This window comes from Capricornis sumatraensis, chromosome 7 (genome assembly GCF_032405125.1).
Source record: "Capricornis sumatraensis isolate serow.1 chromosome 7, serow.2, whole genome shotgun sequence".
Taxonomy (NCBI): Eukaryota; Metazoa; Chordata; class Mammalia; order Artiodactyla; family Bovidae; genus Capricornis; species Capricornis sumatraensis.
Window position 1 is genome coordinate 105,992,432 of NC_091075.1, and position 22,526 is coordinate 106,014,957.

The following is a 22,526-nucleotide window of genomic DNA, read 5'->3' on the forward strand; positions in this document are numbered from 1 at the left end:
TCCTTCTCCAGGGGATCTTCCCATTCCAGGGATCGAACCTGCATCTCCTGTGTCTTCCACATTGGCAGGCAGATTCTTTACTACTGCACCACCTGGGAAGCCCAGATTCTGAAGAGTCCAGGCTATTTTTCCAGCAAATAGAGGTCACCCTGCACTGTGAAACCTGCTTGTAGGGATAGGAAGGAAGGGGAAACCTTGTAGATATCCCAGCACAAAACATCCGACACTGGATAAATAAAAATCAATGTACTTTTTCTTGCTTTGTGAGCTCACAGTAGGATGAGGAAAATCCCCAAGGGATGAGGATAGCTTGGAAAAGTCTGAACTCACAGAAAGAGATGAATGCAAACCCAGAGGCTGAAATCCAAAAGCAAAGGGAGGAAACCAGGACCTCCAGGGGTTGGGGGTTAATCTGAAGGACCAGGAGGTGCGGCTGTGGGATGTCCTGAGGAGAAGAGCAACCAGTGGGGTTGGTGCGGAGGGTGGGTGGTCGGGGGGAAGCCACTTGTGCTCAAAGGAGGATCACCTGTCTATCTCCAGCCCTGCCAGGGTTGGGGGCGGGGAGTCCCCTCTGTGAGTTTGTCATCAAAGGTTTCTGCTACCAGAACAAAAGAATTAAAAAATACTTTTAGCCATTCAGTCAGAAAATCTCCAAGGTGATGAATTAAATTAGATATGCAAATATCTGGCAAGATTGACCATTTAAAAAAGAGATAAAGAAGTAACATCAGAAGTATAAAAGGCAACATGACAATAGATGCCCTCGAGGTTTTAAAAATAAGAGAATTCTATGAGCAATAATTTTATGTAGGTGAATTTCAACATTTCTAAAAAAATTGTAGCTCACAAAAATTGGCTCAAGTAGAAAAACATCTCCATAGTCCTGTTACCATGAAAGAAATTGATTCAATAGTTTCAGAATCTTCTGACACACACACAAATATCTAACCTTGATGGTTTTATAGGCGAACTCCACCAAACCTTAAGGTAGCAAAAATTTCCAATCTCATATGCAGATTATTCGGATGTTAATAAAAGTACGGAATATTCCTCCTTTCATGAAGCTCATATAACCTTAACACCACAACGAGACATGACTAGTATGAGAAAGAATACAGTTTAGTCTTACCTATGAGCCTAAAAAAATATTAATGAATAATCCAGTCATCTATAAAAAGATACAGCACGACCAGTATGAGTTTTTCCCCGGAAGATAAGGTTAGTTTAACACTGAAACATGTGTGAACAAAACTCATCAGATTAACAGATTAAAGAAACACAATTCCTGTGATTAGTTTGGTGTGAACAGAACAGGTAATTTATTGAATTCAGTGCTCATCCAATGAAAGACTCCTTAGCAAATTAGCAATAGGAGGAAATCCTGTAAGATATTTACCCAAAACCCACAGGGAGTATCACTGGTAGGTGATTGGCATGGAGGCAAGGCCACCTCTTGGAATTACAGGTGAAGGAGGTGAGGTCTTCAGAGGAGGGGCAGGACCATGGTCACGTGTCAAGCAAATAAGCAACAAAGTGAGACACTAGGAGCTGCTGGCTTTTAATTCCCAATTCATCTCTTCATTATAATGAAGTATAGAGGGGAAGGAGGAGCTTATGAACTCTGTGAGAAACACCTCAATTCAACCCTAAGACACCTAATGGCCCTTTTTACTTGCAACAACCCTCGTTTCTACTAGCAATTGGGTAGCACAATACTTACATTTTCAATTTTACGTTAAAGCCCTTTTGAGTGACATCAAAGCTTCCTTATTCTCGAATGTGCTTGAAGTAGAAGAGTTAATATGTCCTGAATTGGAAGCAACTGATAAAACTATGGATACAATGCTGTTTTTTTTTTTAAATGAAGATTTACATTTGGAGGGAAGACAAACCTATCATTTTACACTTGATATTAGACTTTCATCCTGCAATTTGATCATTCTGGGAAAACCACTTTCCTGTTGGGAATGGGCTTTTAAGCTGTTACACATTCAGAATTTTAAAAGCATGAAATGAAATGCTTTGGAAATAGTGATTCCTAAGAAAACTGTGTCAGGTTCCCTTCATTTGATGAAGCGTTTAGACTCATTTTGTGAAACTGGACCACAGAAAGGACAGAACTGAATCATGGAGTTGAATGGCAATCATGAGCAGCTTTAAATGTGATGGTCTTACTCATAACACATCATGTGACCCCAGGCTAACTGCACCCACTGTATTTAATCCAGTTTAAGTTGCTTCGTCGGAGAAGGCAATGGCACCCCACTCCAGTACTGTTACCGGGAAAATCCCATGGACGGAGGAGCCTGGAGGGCTGCAGTCCATGGGGTTGCTAGGAGTCGGACACGACTGAGCGACTTTACTTTCACTTTTCACTTTCATGCCTTGGAGAAGGAAATGGCAACCCACTCCAGTGTTCTTGCCTGGAGAATTCCAGGGACGGAGGAGCCTGGTGGGCTGCCGTCTCTGGGGTCGCCCAGAGTCGGACACGACTGAAGCGACTTAGCAGCAGCAAGTTGCTTGGTGCGTATCTACTTTTCCAAGCCTGGACTGGATGTCTTCCCTTTCTGTCCTCTGCCTTACTGCCCACTCACCACCAGTCACTCAGTCTGTCGATTCTGCCTTAATTTTCTTACTTTTGACCTTTGCCACCCAGCTTCGCTACTCAGACAAATCTAGACCTGAAAACAAAAAATCACACCAGGAGTAGCTCTCATCAGGGCCAGGGCATCGTGTTAAGTGTGCAAACCTTCTGTCAGCCCCGAGATGTTTTTATTCCCATTCTACAGATGGAGTTGAGGCTTAGGACTGTTAACTCATTTTACGACAGTCCCAGAACTGGGAATCAAAGCCCACACCTCCTGCTTGCAAAGCCCAGTTCCTGTTCTCACACCAATTCTCACCTGGCTCCTTCTTTCCCTCCTGCAGTCTCCTCCACCCTTCAGCCAAAGCAACATTTCTGAAAAATAAAAATAATTAGTGACAGCCCCATTCCCAGCTCCATATTTTAATATCTCCCCTCTACCCCTCCCTCCCTCAGACCCTGCATTTTAGCCCTTAGACCTTCCTGAACGGTTGAGATACATTCAGGCCTCAGTTCCTTTGAAGGACCTCTGTCTAGAAAGCTTCTGCTGCCCACCCTACAGTCTCCTCTCTGGCAGCTGCAACAAGCCAAATGTTGCTTCTTCTGTGAAGCCATCCATGATTCCCTTGGGCAGAGTTGATTTCTCCTAGCTCTGTGCTCACCCTCCGTCTAGATTCCGTGAGGTGACCTGTTAGCTGTCACTGTATCTGTGTTTGCACAACTGTCTCCCACGCTAGACTGTGAGTTTCCAGAGTCTAGGGGCCATGTCTCATTCACCCCGGAATCCCTCATGCCCAGTAAATGGCCTGGAACTGTCTGTCTTCATCATCATCATCTACCCATCTGTCCATCCATCCATTCATTCAACAGATGTCTACAGAGTGCTTTCCAGAGCTAGCGCCCCGAGTTAGAGAAACCTGAAGTTACTCCTCTCTCAGGTTCTTGGGACTTCACATGTCCTTACACTCTCTGCTCCTTAGCTAACTTACTTATATAATGGGGTATTAACAAATTCCTAGTTTGTGCCGGTTTATGAAGGTCAAACATATTAATTCATGTAAAGATACCATGAATCGAATCTAGCACAATGTGGAAGTTCGGTGCGTGCTAATTGCCATTATTATTATTAATAATAAGATGATGCTGATTACTGTGACTCCATAGGCCAGGCGCCTGCTTCCTGTTGGGAAGCTGCGGCTGCTGTTCACTCAGTCATGTCCAACGCTTGTGACTCCATGAATCGTAAACTGCCAGGCTCCTTTGTTCATGGGATTCTCCAGGTGAGAATACTGGAGTGGGTTGCCATTTCCTTCTCCAGGGGATCTTCCAGACCCAGGGATCCAATCCAGGTTTCCTATTTGGCAGGCAAATTCTTTACAGCTGAGACACCTGGGAAGCCTACTCTCTGCTGGGGAGAGGGATGAGCAAGACAATCCCAGAGTCCCTGCCTCAGCATGGAAACTCTAGTGAAGAGAGCAGATTCTAGAACCACATCTTGGATTCCAGTAGTGCTCAGTGGCAGGGGCTTGAGGATAGGACTGACCCCTGGGAGAACCTGCCATCAGCAACTTAGAACCTGCAGGATATATTTGTTCCCAACGGGGGTTCACCTGGTCTTGGAAAATCAAAGTGTGACATGCCAGCTTTCTGTGCTCTGCCTGTTTCAGGGACACTGGCAGGCGTGGGTTTGTCCCTTCCTTCCCCATGCAGTGGGCTGGGGCTGGCACCTCAGTGGAAGCCTGGTCCATGACCAGCTCCAGGCACACTGACAGAACATGGGAGTGGAAACTCATTAGTGCTGTTGGAAACGCTGTGTTTGGTTATGTTTCCATTTGGGGTGCAGCAAAGAGAAGGATGGTAACAATTGGAAATCTCATCATGCCAGAAGCCAGTACTCAGAGCATCCCAAACTTTTCACAGCACTGGAGGCAAAACCTATATGCTCTCCATGCCATGACCTCAGTTTACCTCTCTTGCCATTTTCTCCATGTCTTGATTTTTGAGTAATGTTTCTGAGACTTTGATGCAAGCTTTGGTGCCTCTGCAAAAAGGCAGATTGTTTTGTACAAAATTTAGGAAGATCAACGACGACCATCACCTGATGCCGTCTATCCAAGGCCTCTTAGGATCAAACCCCACCCTCACCCCACCCCTTGGTAGAACACTGGCCAGTAACCCCTAAAGCCCACCTTCCTGCCCACCCTCTCTTCCCCACCTAAACAGACTGTGGATAGTCTCTTGTTCCCAGATTTTCTGACTCTGATGGCCTCAGGCTGCCAATTTCTTGTTTGGCCAGTGAGAGACAGTATAGCTTGAGGGTTAGGGCACAAACCAAATCATGGAGCCAGCTGACCTGGTGCCATATTCTCATTCTGCCACTAAAGATTCATGGACGTACGTGCTGAGTCCCTTTAGTCATGTCCAACTCTTTACAACCCTATGAACTGAAGCCCTCCAGGTTCCTCTATCCATGGGATTCTCCAGACAAAAATGCTGGAGTGGGTTGCCATGCCTTCCTCCAGGGGGTCTTCCTGATCCAGGAACCAAACCCATGTGTCCTGTGTTTCCTGCATTGCAGATGGATTCTTCACTGCTGAGCCACCTGGGAAGCCCCCTTAAGAATCACATGACCTTTTTCTTTCTGCCTCAGTTTCTACATAGCTAACGGAAAAGAAGTATGGTTTCCATGTAATTTTTATAAGGATTCAATGAGATGAATCTATGCAGGGCACTGAGAGCAGTGCTGGGTGTGACCTGAGAATGGTTGGTGTGAGGCATGATCCACGTTTGCTGGTCCAGCCCAGCCTTCATCGTGTAGAATACATGCTGATACCCCACATACATCTGTAACAGGTGTGAGTTGCTGGGCAGGTGCCATGGGCTGCAGATGAGGGGGTAGAAATGCAGCCCTGCACCCCAGGAGCTCACACTCTAGCAGGAAATAGAGGATTGTTCCAGTCTGCTTGTGCTGCTGGGTCCAAACACCATAGACTTCAGGGCTTAAAGAACAGACATTGATTTTCTCACGGTTCTTGAGGCTGGGAAGTCCAAGATCAAGGTGACAGCCGATTCTGTTTCTGGTGAAGAATCGTTGTGGTTTGCACACAGCTGCCTTCTCACTGTGCTGTCATGTGACAGAGAGAGCGCCAATCTCTTTTTCTTCCTATAAGGGCACTAATCCCATCATGGGGGGCCCCACCCTCATGTCTGTCTAAACCTATGCAGGACTGCTTGCAGTCCTCTCTGACTCTTTGCAATCCTATGGACTGTAGCCTGCCAGGCTCCTCTGCCTATGAGATTTTCCCAGCAAGAAAACTGGAGTGGGTTGCCATTTTCTCCTCCAGGGGATCTTCCCAACTCAGGGATGGAGCCTGCATCTCTTGCATCTCTTGCCTTGGTAGGTGGGTTCTTTACCACTAGTGCCACCTGGGAAGCCCTACTGACCCCTAAAGCCCACACCTCCAGGCACCCTCTCACTGAGGATTAGGGATCCAGCATATGGATCTAAGGCGCCACAAGCAGTCATTCAGTCTGTAACAGGAAAATACTAGGGGTAGTGAGTGGGCAGTTGAGGAAGGGGTGTCTGTATCTCTCAAGGAACATAGGGAGCCTGTAGTAAGTCCCTGACAGCTTTTGATTACCGAGGCAACCATTTCAAAAACATCCGACTGAAATAAACAGGTTGCCAACTAAACAACTAGATAAAAGCAGACTGCCCCACCCATGAAGTTCCTGTTTCTGGGAAGTTCTGGTTGACCTACATAACTGATCTCTTGAGTGAACCTGCTTTGCCCTCTCTGCATCCTAATTCCTGCTGTCTTAAGTTTACCAACAGAGAGAGAACCAGTGATCCCTAGGTACTCCACCTTTGACCCCCAAAATGGCAGAGCACCCGGGTCATGTTCTTTCTCTCTCCTTTTGACCCTGCTGTGTGGCCCAGGTGTGCCATGTACCCTCCAGAATGTGTTCCTTGTGTTTTCAAGGTCCTTGATGGTTGTGGCTGAGGTGTTGTCCCAGTGTGCAGGCAAAAGCTGCTAACTTTGTAACATGCTTCTGTTCCCTCACATCTTTCTACCCTTCATTTTCTAGTGTCTGTTTAATATTTAATTTGTACTGAATGTTTAATACTGAAGTTTTACTGAAAATAATATTTTTCAGCTTTTTTATTTTGAAATAATTATAGATTCACAAGAAGTCACAAAAATAGTCATAAGAATCACAAAGACTGGTCTAACCTCAGCATCGGCCCAACAGGGAAATGTCTCTGGGGGCTGCCACAGGAAATGTGGACCCAGGTGAGGACCCCCAGCAGCTCTAGCCAGTAGCATCATGGACTATGGCTGAGACAGCACAAAGCAGTTTCCCCAAGGAGGGTCTTCTAAAGCCAGTCTTTGAAAGAAGACTCGGAGTTGGCCAGGCAAACAGGGAAAGGGCCTGCAGATAGGGGCACAGCATGTGCAAAGGCACGAGGTGTGAGAGACCCGGATGCAATCTCGTTGTGCTATTTGCACAGCTGGATGGCAGGGGGCGGACAGTGATGGGGAACACATGTCCACCCATGGCTGATTCATGTCAATGTATGGCAAAACCCACTACAGTATGGTAAAATAATTAGCCTCCAATTAAAATAAATTAATTAATTTAAAAAAGAAGAGAAGGTCCTGCCAGGCTTTCAGTGCTGAGCCAAGAGGGGTGGATTTTATCCCTCGGCCCACCTGCCTTGTGCTCAGTACCTGCCCCTCTGTGTGCAGGAGCTCCAGGAGCTGGAGAGAAAGTTGGAGGACCAGCTGGCACACCAGGAGGCGGCCCAGCTGCAGCGGGCACTGGACAGTTGGCAGCAGTGGGCAGGCGAAGGACCTGGGCTTCTGCAGGAACCGGAGGAGACAGATTCTGAAAGGCAAGTCTCTGCTGTCCTGCGGCGAGCCCTTAGCAAGGGTCAGAAGCTACTGGAGCATCACCAGCAGAGGTGAGCTAAGGACCCAGTGTATGACATCTTCTTTATGCATTCATCTGTGGATGGACACTTAGGTTGCTTCCATATCTTGGCTATTGTAACTAGTGTTGCAGTGAACACAGGGGTACATGTATGTTTCGGAAAACACAATTTTTAACAGCTTTGTAATTTTCCACTGTGAAGAACAGGGTGAAAACTATAATACATAGCATGACTCCATTTTTGAAAATGCAAATTCACTGAAAGAAAATAGGCCAGACTGTAATAGATGTGATTTCTGTGTGGTGAGATTACAGGTGACTTTAATGTGTTTGATTATGCTTTTCTGTGTAAACACAACATCAAAGCACAATTCTGTTCCACTGAAATAATTGCATAAGAGGCTGACTCTGTTTGATCAGAGGAAAATGCTCAGAGATGTTGATTTGACTTGGACTTGATTATGGATTTTAGTATATTTAACACCCTAATGTATTCCATGCTTCATGGAGAAAATTGCTGCGGATCAAGCTATTTGTATGAGTTGTACCCTCACAGGGTTTCAGTTCAGTTCAGTCGCTCAGTCGTGTCTGACTCTTTGCGACCCCATGAATTGCAGTATATCAGGCCTAATAACCAGCAAGAGGCAGGATAGATAACCCAGAATACCAGCTTTAATCATCTGAGGGGATAGACTGGGAAGGCCACCTTGTGGGGAAGTCAAGAAGCCTGATGGAGACCTCATGTGATAAGGTGTCACCCAGCTTCTGTGGTCAGAGCCAGGTCCACCCTTGGGAGATGGTTCTGGGCCCACCTCAACACAGGAGCACGTGGTGGATGAAGACCCCAGACCTTGGTGTTCTTGAGCACAAGGCATGACCGCTAATACTGAGATCACCTAATTAGGATCACTGTTGGAGGTCAGAGGGATCAAAAAGCACCCACTGTACTGAGCAGGCGTCTTGAGACTGAAAAGCAAGGCAGGCAGCTCCATTTAACCAATGGATCCATTTATCTAGGGTAACTTACTCACATAGTGGGATCACGTGGACAACAACCCAGAAGGCTTCACAGCTTCACTCTAAACCGAGGGGCCATTGAGACAATTTTCTAAGTAACCTATGTTATGGGGTAGGTGCTTGGAAATGGGATGTGTGTTCCTAAGTCAAAATTTATGAGTGAGTAACTAGTCTCTGGATGCCAGGAATACTTCAGGGAAGGTTTTAATCTTTTTCTAGGGAATAACAAAGCACAGAAAATACCTGACCCTAAGGGAGAAGGCGATGGCACCCCACTCCAGTACTCTTGCCCGGAAAATCCCATGGACAGAGGAACCTGGTAGGCTGCTGTCCATGGGGTCGCTACAAGTCAAACACGACTGAGCGACTTCCCTTTCACTTTTCACTTTCATGCATTGGAGAAGGAAATGGCAACCCACTCCAGTGTTCTTGCCTGGAGAATCCCAGGGACTGGGGAGCCTGGTGGGCTGCCATCTATGGGGTCACACAGAGTCAGACACTATTGAAGTGACTTAGCAGAGAGAGAATGATTGTTACAATTGCACTCATCTCACATGCTAGTAAAGTAATGCTCAAAATTCTCCAAGCCAGGCTTCAGCAATACGTGAACCGTGAACTCCCTGATGTTCAAGCTGGTTTTAGAAAAGGCAGAGGAACAAGAGATCAAATTGCCAACATCCGCTGGGTCATGAAAAAAGTAAGAGAGTTCCAGAAAAATATCTATTTCTGCTTTATTGACTATGCCAAAGCCTTTGACTGTGTGGATCACAATAAACTGGAAAATTCTGAAAGAGATGGGAATACCAGACCACCTGACCTGCCTCTTGAGAAATCTGTATGCAGGTCAGGAAGCAACAGTTAGAAATGGACATGGAACAACAGACTGGTTCCAAATAGGAAAAGGAGTTCATCAAGGCTGTATATTGTCACCCTGTTATTTAACTTATATGCAGAGTAGATCATGAGAAACGCTGGACTGGAAGAAACACAAGCTGGTATCAAGATTGCCGGGAGAAATATCAATCACCTCAGATATGCAGATGACACCACCCTGATGGCAGAAAGTGAAGAGGAACTAAAAAGCCTCTTGATGAAAGTGAAAGAGGAGAGCAAAAGTTGGCTTAAAGTTCAACATTCAGAAAACGAAGATCATGGCATCTGGTCCCATCACTTCATGGGAAATAGATGGGGAAACAGTGGAAACAGTGTCAGACTTTATTTTTTTGGGCTCCAAAATCACTGCAGATGGTGATTGCAGCCATGAAATTAAAAGATGCTTACTCCTTGGAAGAAAAGTTATGACCAACCTAGACAGCATATTCAAAAGCAGAGACATTACTTTGCCAACTAAGGTCCGTCTAGTCAAGGCTATGGTTTTTCCTGTGGTCATGTATGGATGTGAGAGTTGGACTGTGAAGAAGGCTGAGCACCGAAGAATTGATGCTTTTGAACTGTGGTGTTGGAGAAGACTCTTGAGAGTCCCTTGGACTGCAAGGAGATCCAACTAGTCCATCCTGAAAGAGATCAACCCTGGGATTTCTTTGGAAGGAATGATGCTGAAGCTGAAACTCCAGTACTTTGGCCACCTCATGCGAAGAGTTGACTCATTGGAAAAGACTCTGATGCTGTGAGGGATTGGGGGCAGGAGGAGAAGGGGACGACAGAGGATGAGATGGCTGGATGGCATCACCAACTTGATGGACGTGAGTCTGAGTCAACTCCGGGAGATGGTGATGGCCAGGGAGGCCTGGCGTGCTCCGATTCATGGGGTGCAAAGAGCCGGACACGACTGAGCAACTGAACTGAACTGAATGATTGTTAAACAATATCTATTAACTACAAAGCCTTTGATGACAGAGAAGTGATTAATTGCACAGTCCTGGGTGGGTCAGCAGAAGGACAGGAAATACTGTAAGGGCCCAAGATGACATCAGTTATACTAATAGCCATGCAGAGTACAAGTTGCCCTTCAAAGCCACAGAAAAGTCTCCATATAGTTCCCACAAAAATTCTCACTTGAAGGAGCCCTCCATCCTGGTGAGCAGTCCCTGATTCATGTATTTGTGAGATAATCTAGCTAAAAAGAGGACAGCTTCTTCTGGCTATCTCTTTTGATGGATTTTTTTTTAATCATGTAGATTAGGTTTTTGATACTTTGTTATTTAACCAACTAGACAGTCTTCTCATAGGATCACTTTATAACAACACTGAACTGATAGAGATTTTGTTTTCACCCTAGTGTGAGAGAGGAGCAAGAAGACAGTGTCGTGCTGGAAGATTTGCTGGAGAATATGGAGACTGACACCTTTGTGACCCTGTATGGCCAGGTGAGAACAAGTTCACTGTGCCTTGGGTCCATCCCTTGCCAGCCCATAACTTGACCTTTTTCTCAGAGTCCACGTTTCCTCACCTGCAGGACACAGATGGTAACAGGAACCTTGAGAACTGCTAAGAGGATTTGTGAAAAGGCCCGGCCCAGGGCCAGCACCTAGGGGACATTCAATTGGGGTTACAACAGCAGCAAAAACAATAGTAATCGCTGCCCTGGTCAGTTTCTTTTCTGTGATTAGACAGGCACCCAAATGGTCTTCTTCTCAGTCTTAAATAGGTTTAATATACACAGAGTAAGTTCTACCAGGGACAAAGTTAGTCATTGAAATCTGGGCCATATAAGGAGAATGCTGAGATTGTACACCACGTTTCAACTTTTCTGTGTTGAGGTTAGGTAGTCTCATTCTTGGCCAGAGCTGCAGCCCTCACCAGTGTTCCTGAGACAGAGCGCGAGGCTGTGCACACGGAGTCATACGCAGAGTTACGTAACTCTACCAGTGGTGTTTCATGTGCATCCCAAGGCGGGCTTCCTGGTTTCTTTGAGTCTCAGCAAATGTGATTTGTGACAGTGGCTTATGCCAGTCACAGGCCATTGGGAGGTAGGTGTTGCTGACCTTGCTTCAGTTCAACGATGTCACTGTTACACTCTGATTCTTCCCACCTCTCCTTGAAGTTCCAGCTGCTGTGTCTGTGTTCACGTGAAGAGGGTGAAGGTAGAACACAATCACTCTGCTATCTTTTCTTTCCAAGAAAGTACATGCCACCAAGTCTCTGAAGCAAATTATACTCATGTCCTGAGGAGACCCGACCCATGGATCCCTGGTTGCTGGGGGGCTGCAAGTTCCACACTTCCTTTTCAGCCTCCAAAGAGAGCCAGCAGGGAGCAGGGGTAGGGGCACTTTCTGGTGTCCAGCCAGCAGGATTGGCCACAACTGTCCACAGGCACACACATCTTCTCACTTGTATTAGTTTCTTATTGCTCCTGTAACAAATTACTACCAATTTAGTGGGTTAACAGAACACAAATTTATTATCTTCTTGTTCTGTGGGTCAGAAGTCCTGCATGGGTTTTACCAGACTAAAATTAAAGTGTCAACAGGTCTGTACTCCTTCTAAGGCTCTGGGAGAATCTGTCTCCTCCTCATTCCAGTAATTGTCAGAATTTGATTCATTGTGGTTGTAGGACTGAGGTTTTCATTTCCTTGCTAGCTGTCAGCTGATGGCTGTTACCAGTTTCTAGAGGCATTTGAATTTCTTAGATCATGGCTCCCTTCTTTCACCCTCAAACTCAACAAATCACATCTTACTGATGCTTCTTCCATCGTCATCACATCTCTCTCTGACCTACCACAGCAGGAAAAGTACTGTGCTTTTAAGGACCTGTATGATGATGAGGTTGGACTCATCTGGATAATCAGTCTAGGATACTCTCAGCTCATGATCATTAAGCTTCATCACAAAGTCCCTTGCCATGTAAAATGACATATTCACAGGTTCTGGCATGGGGCATGAACACCTTCGAGGCCATTATTCTGCCAATCACACCAGACAGGAAGACAAAGTTAAGCGTCAAAGTCAGTAGTTAAGTCTAACATGCTTCTTCCTCTTTGACATGAGAGCTGACTGGGGCTTTCTTGATATTTACAGCAAGAGAGGAGTACCCACTCATGGCAGGACCCAGGAGAGTACTTGCCATTCATCTCACTGTCTGGCAATTCTACTATCATCCCCTTATACACAGGTCCTCCAGAGGGGACATTATTGCCCAAGCTCACATTGAGGAGCCTGGTGGAGCTAGGATTGGAGCCCACATTCTTCTACCCCACATCTCTTAGCCTGAGCTCCAGACTGGGGATGGGGGAGGGAGCAGAAGTTTCCAGAACACCTGTTGTGCGTTGAGTATCATCCTAGGCACTCATATCAGTTATTCATTTAATCCCTGCAGAAAGCTGGGAATCAGGAACTATCTTCTCTATTTTGCAAATAGAGCAACCAAGGTATGAATGGGTGGCTTAGAGTTCCAGGGCTCACCGTCCTCCTTGGAGCTCAGGACTCGGCCTGGGGTTGGTGACTACACAGCACGTGCTCCTCCTGCCCTGTTGCCCTGCAGAGCACATGCTGCTCCTGGCCTGGGTCTCTGTGGGAACTGAGCCATCTCCCATGCTCACTGTGATTCCCCTTCCTCTTTGTCACTAAGAGACTTGACAGATGGCCAAAGTGCCATGTGTAGAATATCATCCAGGTTCACCCCTAATTTGTTGGCTCTTTTAAACTGTGAGCTCTGCTAAAGAACTGGCTCTGTCAGCAGTAAAATGCTGATGGGATGGAAGTCTTGAGCAGCAGGAATCATTAGGAGGGTGACTTTGCTTTGCACCCCCTCCCCATCCTGTGCCTTGTAGAATCCCCCAGCCATGTCTACTCAACTTCATTTCTTTCTTTCCAGCCCTTGTGTATTAGTGAGGGTTTTCCAGAGAAACAGAATCACAAAGACTTGGGAAAAGAGGGAGAAAGAGGTTTACTTTAAGGAATTAGCATATGTGATTGTGGAGACTGGCAAGTCCAAATAGGCTGACGATATGGAAGAGCAGGCTGGAGACCAGGAAAGAGCCAGTGTCGCAGTTCAAGTTCAAAGGCCCACTACTGGCAGAATTCCCTCTGGCTCAGGGGTCAGTCTTTGTTCTGGTCAAGCTTTCACCTGATTAGATGGAGCCCACCCACATTGTGGAGGGCAATCTGCTTTAAGTCCACTGACTCAAGTGTTAATCTCATTCAAAAGCTACTTCACAGATATATCCAGAATTATGTTTCTCCATATAAATCTTGGCACTGTGGCCTAGACAAGTTCACCTATAAAATTAACCATCACTCCCTTTGTAGAAGAGTCCTGTTTTTGCCTGTTTTTTCTTTGTACCAGGCAAGAGAATAACCAGGGAAACCCAGTCCCACCCCCATTCTTTCTACTTCTTCTGAATACTCCTCCCCCTCTTCCTCCTCTTCCTTCTTCTCCTCCTTCTTTTTCTTCTTTCCCCTGCAATCTCTGTCTTTCTCTCCCCCTCCCTCCCAACCCTCCCCCACCTCTCTGTGTCTTTTGTTTTATTTCCTGCTTATTACACTACCTTAGGGACAGCGTAGTTTGAATTACAATATTTGCATGAAGGATCATTTCCACATGAGCACCCATGTTTTCATATTTATGCAACTTTGTATACTTATGACAATGTCAAAATAACACTCAGATGTCTGCTCTGTGCTAGACACATCACACATCATCCCAGTTAATACTCACTGTTGCTCTGGGGGCCCTGGCAGTGGGAAGAGCCTCCCCGAGGCACTGCTGCAAATCCATCACTCCTTCTGAGATGGCAGTGGTACCAGCAGCAGTGGATATCAGCCCAGTGTCACGGAGAGGCATGGAGAGGACCATCACTGGACAGATGAAGAAACTGAGGGTCAGAGAGGTGATGTGACTTAGCCAAGGTCCCACAGCCAGTCAGTGGTGAAGCTGGTTTTAAACCAGTTTCTCTTCCTTTAAAGGTGCTACTCATTTCATGCTACTGCACCATTCCCTTTGAAGCAAAATATTTCCTAACTGTTTTGTGATTAAAATGGGAAGGGGGAGCTCATTTTAAAATGAATGGTACTAACTCAGCAAGGCAGAAAGGTTCCTTGTGCTGTGGGAAGAGGTTGGGACCCCACCTGAGGTCCTCACTGAACTCATCTCCTTTACTCCCTCGAGGTGCCAGTATGACTTGTAGACAGTAGAGTGGAATTCTTTTTTAACCACATATAATATGACTTCAGTTCAGTTCAGTTCAGTCGCTCAGTCATGTCCGACTCTTTGTGACCCCATGAATCGCAGCACGCCAGGCCTCCCTGTCCATCACCAACTCCCGGAGTTCACTCAGACTCATATCCATCGAGTCCATGATGCCATCCAGCCATCTCATCCTGGGTCGTCCCCTTCTCCTCCTGCCCCTAATCCCTCCCAGCATCAGAGTCTTTTCCAATGAGTCAACTCTTTGCATGAGGTGGCCAAAGTACTGGAGTTTCAGCTTTAGCATCATTCCTTCTTAGAGTCAGCTTAACATCTTCTGAAGAGGCTTTTTTCTTGAATAAATATTGACTGTGCTCCTAGTAAGTGGCAAGTGCTATCCTAGGCCCTGGGATTTTAGCAGCAAAGTAAACAGATGAAGCCCAGTCTCTCAGGAACTGATATTCTAGTGGATAGAGCAGGCAAGCAACAAAACAGATACATAAAATAGATATTATTTTATATGGATTGTGATCTCATTTTTATACTCATGTCCGTCTATCCACCCATTGTCCATCACTCCATCTGTTTGCCTCTCCTTTCATCTGGCTGTTTGTCCACCCATCCTTCCATCTATCCATTTATTCTGTCTATCCATCCATCCCCCAACCATCTCTGCATCCATCCATCCATTCATCTGACCATTTGTCCACTCATCATCTATCCATCCACTGTCCATAACTCATTTATCCACTCATCCATTTATCCATCTGTATAACCCATCCATCCATCCATCCATCCATTCATCTATTTACATACATACGTAGAAAGATTGCTAGAGTGTGCTTTGCCTAATGCTACTGATAATTATTTCTGGGTAGTGGCCCTTGGAGTAATTAACAGCATTTTTGTGCTTTTCCCAGGTGGCGCTCATGGTAGAGAACCTGCCTGCCAATGCAGGAGACATAAAAGATGAAGGTTCGATCTCTAGGTTGAGACGATCCCCTGGAGGGGGAAATGGCAACCCACTCCATTATTCTTGCCTGGAGGACCCCGTGGGCAGAGGAGCCTGGCAGGCTGCAGTCCATGGGATCACAAAGAGTCAGACCCGACTGAAGTGACTTAGCATGCAGCACACTGCGTCCCTAACTCCTGGCCAGTTCTGCTGTTCTCCATCCCTACATTCTGTCAACTCTGGTTACTCACTTGGAATCATACAGGATGTGACTGTGCAGCCTGGCTCTTTCCAGGCAGCGGAAAGCCCTAGGGATCCATCCATTTCTTTCACTGCAGGCTGGAATTCTGTGGTATGGCCATAGTACAGTTTCTTTAACCCTCCACTGCTGTAGGGCCTTTTCAGTTGTTTCCACAGCCTGTGCTGTTCCCTCTGAGCCCTGCCGCCTCACGGAACATGAGTAGGAGGAGAAATTACTAATTGGCCTGGCTGCCGGCCAGGGCTGTAACTATGATGAGTGAGTTACCCTCTATCCAGGAGGGTAGCTGGAAGGGATGGATGAAGGCTTAGGGAATGTCATGGGGAGCCAAGGCTGCTGACCAAATAGATTTTCTTGACAGCTCTGTAAATTTGGGGACATGTTTTCAAGACCAAGCTACTAAAATATTTATCTCCCTGGGACAAAAAGTCCTAAGACCGTGATCCATTCAACCCTGCTGTTCATCAAGGTGAGAGCTGTGAGGCTCTGAGTCCCTGCATTCCCTCCTCCAGGAGCTGAGACTGGCGTCGTACCTGTCGAAGCTGACGATGCTGCCGGGGAGCACACTGCGCCGGCTCCTGACCGTGGCTCTGCCCGCAGCCTCGCAGGCCGAGCTGCTGGCTGTGCTGGACTCCGTGGGCCAGAAGCATCAAGACCACGTGGTGGAGAACAATGGCAGCGGGGTGCAGGCTGACCTGGGCAGGAGGGGGTGAGTGCAGGGTCGGCCGCCTTTGGAAAATGAGGTCCCATTTTCCTGGGGGTGGTGAGCCGGACCATGGGCACAAGCACACCTGGCTTCCCAGGGGAACTTCCTCACTCAAGGAGTAGACGGCATCCAGGAGTGTCATCATGAATCCTGGAAGTCATGGCAGGCCCAAGGGTTTTGTCCACAGCGTCTCTTTTCATCACCGGTTCACTTCGCAGTGGGATCTTAAGACAGTAGGTTTCCTTGGGCAGTAAATATGCCATATACATCCAGTAAATGCATAAAGGAAAAAGGCAAAGAAAAGCACCGGTGTAGGTGGGAGAATAAGGGACAGTCCTGCCGCCCAGAACGTCCACTCTGGGGGAGATGGACCACACACAAGCCAGTGCAGAGAGCTCTTTGCTTCTGGAATCTTCCATGCATTCAACTGCTGGGATGCTCAGACTCAGCTCATGGTTCTATCAGCTGGAGCAACTGGCTATTAGCATTTTGTTACAGTTCTTCCTCCAGAATGGGTTTGTCTGCTGGGTTGTATGAGTGTGTGTGGTGTGTGTGTGTGTGTGTGTGTGTGTGTGTGTGTGCATGTGCATGAGCATGCATGTATAGGAATCCCAGTATATACAGCCTTACCTCCTGCTTTTCAGAACCTTATAGCAGAGGCAAGTTTGCTTATTACCTTTCAGCTCTTGTCCACATACAAACGTCTTCCTAAACATCTGTTTCGACTTTCTGCTATTTTTATTAACAATTAAAAAATTCATGCTTTTCCCAGTTATAGAAACATCTCCATAGAAATCATTTTTCATAGCTGCTTATTATTTTACTGAGGTGTGTAGCATAGTGTATGTAACTTACTCCATTGCTGAACATTTAGTTTGGGTTCATTTTTCCTCAATTATGGATAAGGCTGCATAGATACTTTAGGGTCAAGTTGCAGGTGTGCATTTTGCCAGTTAAGGGTCTTTATTAAGGAAAGGCATGAAGGGGGACCTTGGCTAAGGTGAGTATGGGGCAGCCAGCCGTGCCACTTGAGAGCAGAATTTGTTAAGGGTGAGGCTGCAAGGAAAGCCATGACCAACGTGGAAAGTGCTGAAGGCCAGGCAGCAAAGCCCAGTCCTCAACGAGGATCCCCTGGAGGTTAGGGAAGGGCGTCTTGATGCCCGTGAGTCTGTGGAAATGCATGATTGTGTGGACGTGTGTATATGCAGGTTATTTTCCCTGACTTATAAAGGAGTCCCTGATTCACAAAGGCAAGATGCACAACAGAGGAACAAGAGTAAGGTTGGGGTGCAAGGAAGGATGGGAGTGTGAAAACAGCTGTAGGGGAGGGGAGGGAGTCTGCAGGGGCCGGGAAGAGCAGGAGGGACCCAGCACGGGGGTGGGGCTGGACGTGAGTGTGGTCACAGGACTAGGGGTGTGGGTGGGCGTGGTCGGGGCTGGGTGTGGGCGTGGTCGGAGTTTCCTGTTTCAGCCTGCTTTCTCTAGTGCAATCAGAGGACACACAGGCAGCAGGTACTGGGGGAAACCCTGGAGCAGGACCTTGCATGGTCACAGCTTGGCCCAGCCTGGGTGAGGGCTCTTCACCACAGCCGCCCCTCCCCGCGCTCTGCCTTCCCCGTAGCCCCTCTCAGCACCCACCCCCACCCCACCCCCCAACCCCCATAGCTGCTCAGTGTGAACCAGCTGAGGCAGAGGATGAACTTGGCCAGAGCCAGGCACCAGCGGACACTCGATCCTGTATTGACTTGACTTGAACCCAAGCCCGTGGACATCTCCTCACTCCCGCTGTCCTGTTCGCTGTCCCTTCTTCAGTTGAGAATCACGTGGCATTCAGGCTCGCTGCCTTACCCTCCTTCTAAGCTTCCATTGTACCTTCTCAATCTTCTTATTCATGTATTTATAAAACATGTATGAGCTTTTAGTATGTCCACTGTCTTAGGCACCGGTGTAGGTGGGAGAATAAGGGACAGTCCTGCCGCCCAGAACGTCCACTCTGGGGGAGATGGACCACACACAAGCCGGCGCAGAGAGCTCTTTGCTTCTGGAATCTTCCATGCATTCAACTGCTGGGATGCTCAGACTCAGCTCAAGTGTCCCCACATCTCGGCAGCCTCCCTCTATCTGACCGATGTCACGTGCTACCTGTTTGTGACCCCTGGACTGGGGACCCCTTGGGGCAGAAACTGTGTCTTGACTTGGCCAGCAAGATGCTTGATTAGTGTTCACAGAGTGAGTAAGTGAGCAAATGTGAATACTCTCAGGGTTTTTCCTGTCAGCCAAATGTCATACTGAAGGAAGGAGTTCCCAGAGGGCTTTTTAGGATTAGGCATCGCTTGAAGGTTCTGTTCTTTTTGAAAATATAAGAATGTCTCTTCTTGCCTTCAGGAAACACCAGGGCTGGTGGCAAGCCTTAGAGAGCAAACTTCGTGGAGAACTGATAAGCAGAGGATTAGAGAAGATGCTCTGGGCTCGGAAGAGGAAGGAGAGGTAAGGAGGGCATCTGTTCAGGTGGGCTGGAGGGGTTGTCAGTCAGGGCACCCATGAGCCCGGAAGGGGAGGTGGAGGGGACCGTGAAGGGAAGGTTACTGCGGACGCAACACACTCCTTCCCTCCAGATAACATCTTTATTCAAAGTGGGCTTAGTTTATTTTTCTTTCAAGGGAGAGCATGAACACAGAGCCATACTACCAAAATGGGCTTAGTTTAAAGTGAAGTAAGTCAGACAGAAAGACAAATATCAAACGATAGCACTTATATGTGGAGTTTAAGAAAATAATACAAATGAATGTACCAAATGAAGGTAAAACAGAAGTAGACCCACAGACTTAGAAAACAGGATTATGGAACCAAAGTGGAAAGGGGTGGGGAGGGATACATTAGGAATATGGGATTAACAGATACAGACTACTGCATATAAAATAGATAAGCAACAAGGATTTACTGTATAGCTCAGGGATATAGTCAGTATCTTGTAATAACCTATAATGGAAGAGAATCTGAAAAACAATACATATATAAAACTGAATCATTTTGCTTTACACCTGAAATAAACACAATATTGTAAATCAACTATCCTTCCATTTTTTTAAAAAAACGGCAAAGTGAGCTTAGTCTAGGAGCTGAAGATAAGCCGCCTGCTATCACTGGGACAATGTGCTATCATTTATTAGCATTTTAATTGCAGTACTTATTTTAACTAGTGGTTCTTTTTAAATGGGGCCTCATTAGGAGAATTATTCCTAATAATTCTAAAGGCTTAGATTTTATAGTTTACAAAGCCCTTTCTCATCTTGTTGCACTGAGCCTCCCTGCTTCCGGCAAATGGGAGAAATCCCACGGCCACGCTTTACCAGCCCAGGGAGGTCAGAGGAAGAGACCCCCACTGGTGAAAAGTGGCCGTGGGATTCAGGGGCACTGAACCAAGCCCTCTGCTTCCCTGAGCTCCCAGGCCACTGCTCTTTTCACTTTCTTGAGTCCCTTTCTCTTTGAGCTGCGGGGACGGCACACCTGGAGGGCAGAGGCAAATTGGAGGCAGGGTGGTTTTAGATTGCCGCAGACAACAGACTCCGGAACTCGTGTGTTTCCCACTAGAAATTTGGAAAAAGAGTAACACGAGTGACAAGACTTACGTTAACCCGTTTTCATGTAACAGGTTAAAAAGTGATAACCAAAATGTACTGTGGAAATACTGATGCCCAAAGGACGTGGCCGAGTCCTGCACCTTCCAGAATTTCTCAGGGTGAAGCTGCAGAGACCAAGCTGCCCAAAGAGTCCATGATAACAGTCTCAGAGCCATTGATAATGGGCTGGACATCAAAATTTAGTCCCAGAGGAATTAGATCAGGGTATTGAGCCCAAACCAAGAAAATTAAATTCAGGCCATATAAAGGGAAAGCGCTCCACTAAGGACTGGAAGTCAGGGGTCCTAGAATAGGATGAGGTTGGGAAAGCAAAGGCATTCCGGGGCTGCACTGATGTCAGTGGGCGAGTGCAGATCAGGAGGACCCTGGGCCCATGGTGCTGGGCCACTGTGCCTGCCTTTTCTCTGCCTCAAGGCGCTGTGGATGGGTGGTGGGAGGAGGAGAGACTGTGAGTCAGAGGGAGCTGATGGAGCTGTCTTTGAATCCTTGCTCAGATGACACAGCTGCCAGGGCAGGAGTTCATGGTGACGGGGTTGGAACCTCAAAGCCGCTTCTCTTCAGGAAGGGCCCATGAGCCTACCAGTGGCCCCCAATATGTCAGCCCGCAATGACATGGCCCTGTCCTGCCCTGCTTGGGCAAAGGACCCTGCGGCTTTCGGGTCATATAGGGCTCTCAGAGGGAGTCAGAGCCATTTCCAGGTGCAGCTGGAACTGAGGGACTGGACTGCTCATGGGCAGGATTCCAGCAACCCTTTTATAGGATATTCCCCCAGTGTGTCACTCTGTTCTATTTCTAACACATTTTACCTAACTTCTAACTGTTGCCTTACACTCAGATTTTACCAGCCTGTGTTTAGTGTGAGGCCCACAGGCAGTGGCATCCTGGACAATGTATCCCAGTCGTCTGGGGGGAGACAGGAAGCTCTGACTTGTAGAATCTGTCAGGTTCCGTGGTGTGAAACACCCCCACCCTGGCTGATCGCATGCTGACAGCATGCTGACAACAGGCTCACCAAACTCCAGAGAAGTGAACAGTGATGAGTCAGTGTGAGCCGTCTGCAGCCACCCCTGCCATGGGCTTCAGCTAATCTCAGGGGCCACCCTGGCAACCACAGAGAAAACCCTATAACATGACACTTAACTGGGCACCTAGGAACCAAGAGGGAGTTTTCCTGGAGAACCTTGTCCAGCACACTCAGGAGAGTACATTGCCAAACATGTCCAGTCTGATTTTCTGTTCTCTCTTTAGCATATTAAAGAAGACGTGTCCCCCTCTCAGAGAGAGGGTGATATTCTCTGGAAAAGGAAGTTGGCCTCACCTGTCCCTGGAGTCCACTGACGAACTGACCCCAGTGCCCATTGTAGGGGCAGAAGCCGTTGATTTATTAAACACGGGTGAAAAGCTCTTTATCTTCAGAAATCCAAAGGAGCCTGAGATCTCACTGCATGTTCCTCCCAGGAAGAAGAAAAAGAACTTTCTGAACACCAAGAAGGCTGCGTGGGCCTTGGGCATGAACTAGCCCAAAGGGAAGTTTCTAGAGTCTAAAGACACAAAGATTTGTTTTCTCCTGCCCATCTGCGTGTGTGCGTGTTTTATGTACAACTCGCAGGTATCGATTGTACATGAAGGAGTCTGACACATCTCTAACCCTCCCCCTCTCCCACCATGACTTTCAAGGACTCAGTTTAATCTGGTCCCATGAATTCCCAGGTGGCCCACTCCCTTCAGCATCACAAGGGACATGAAGAGACAGGGGACTACCCCATGAATCCTCACTGCTTTCAGTCCAGCTCATGGAGGATCTGGGGGAGACTCCCCCCCACAACCCCCAGTTCACATACCCGAAACACCTGACTGAAGTGTGGGCTGTGTGCCAAAGGGCAAGGCTCTCAGTTCTCACATTGTGTTTGTTACATATTCTATTTTTATCAAGGGAACTTTTGATTAATGTGTTTTATATAAGCTACTCTCAAGGAGACTCATTTTTGCTTTCTGTAGGAACCATTTATTTACTTATTTTTTATGTTTGTTTTATTTTTTAACTTTTTATTTTATATTGCAGTATAAGAGGGCGTGCCAACCCACTCCAGTATTGTTGCCTGGAGAATCCCATGGACAGAGGAGCCTTGTGAGCTACATTCTGTCCATGGGGTCGCAAAGAATCAGACACAACTGAAGCGACTTAGCATGCGTGCATAGCCAACTATGCAGAAGGACATGGCACCCAGTATGCTTGCCTGGAAAATCCCATGGACAGAGGAGCCTGGTGGGCTACAGTCTGTGGGGTCACAAATGAATCAGACACAACTTATCGACTAAACAACACATAGCCAATTAACAATGTTG

The 22,526-nt window shown here is 47.0% G+C and overlaps 1 protein-coding gene across 1 annotated transcript in view; it reads left to right on the top strand.

Annotated features, from left to right (window-relative positions):
* The window catches only part of EVC2 (EvC ciliary complex subunit 2), a 142,424-nt gene extending 120,537 nt beyond the window's left edge, over window positions 1–21,887 (top strand). The window contains exons 16-20 of the mRNA XM_068975462.1: window positions 7,336–7,550; window positions 10,776–10,863; window positions 16,345–16,541; window positions 18,924–19,025; window positions 21,429–21,887. Of these exons, the coding sequence (XP_068831563.1) occupies window positions 7,336–7,550; window positions 10,776–10,863; window positions 16,345–16,541; window positions 18,924–19,025; window positions 21,429–21,699 (873 nt within the window). The 3' untranslated portion in view covers window positions 21,700–21,887. The remainder of the gene's footprint in view (window positions 1–7,335; window positions 7,551–10,775; window positions 10,864–16,344; window positions 16,542–18,923; window positions 19,026–21,428) is intronic.
* The last annotated feature ends 639 nt before the right edge of the window (window positions 21,888–22,526 follow it).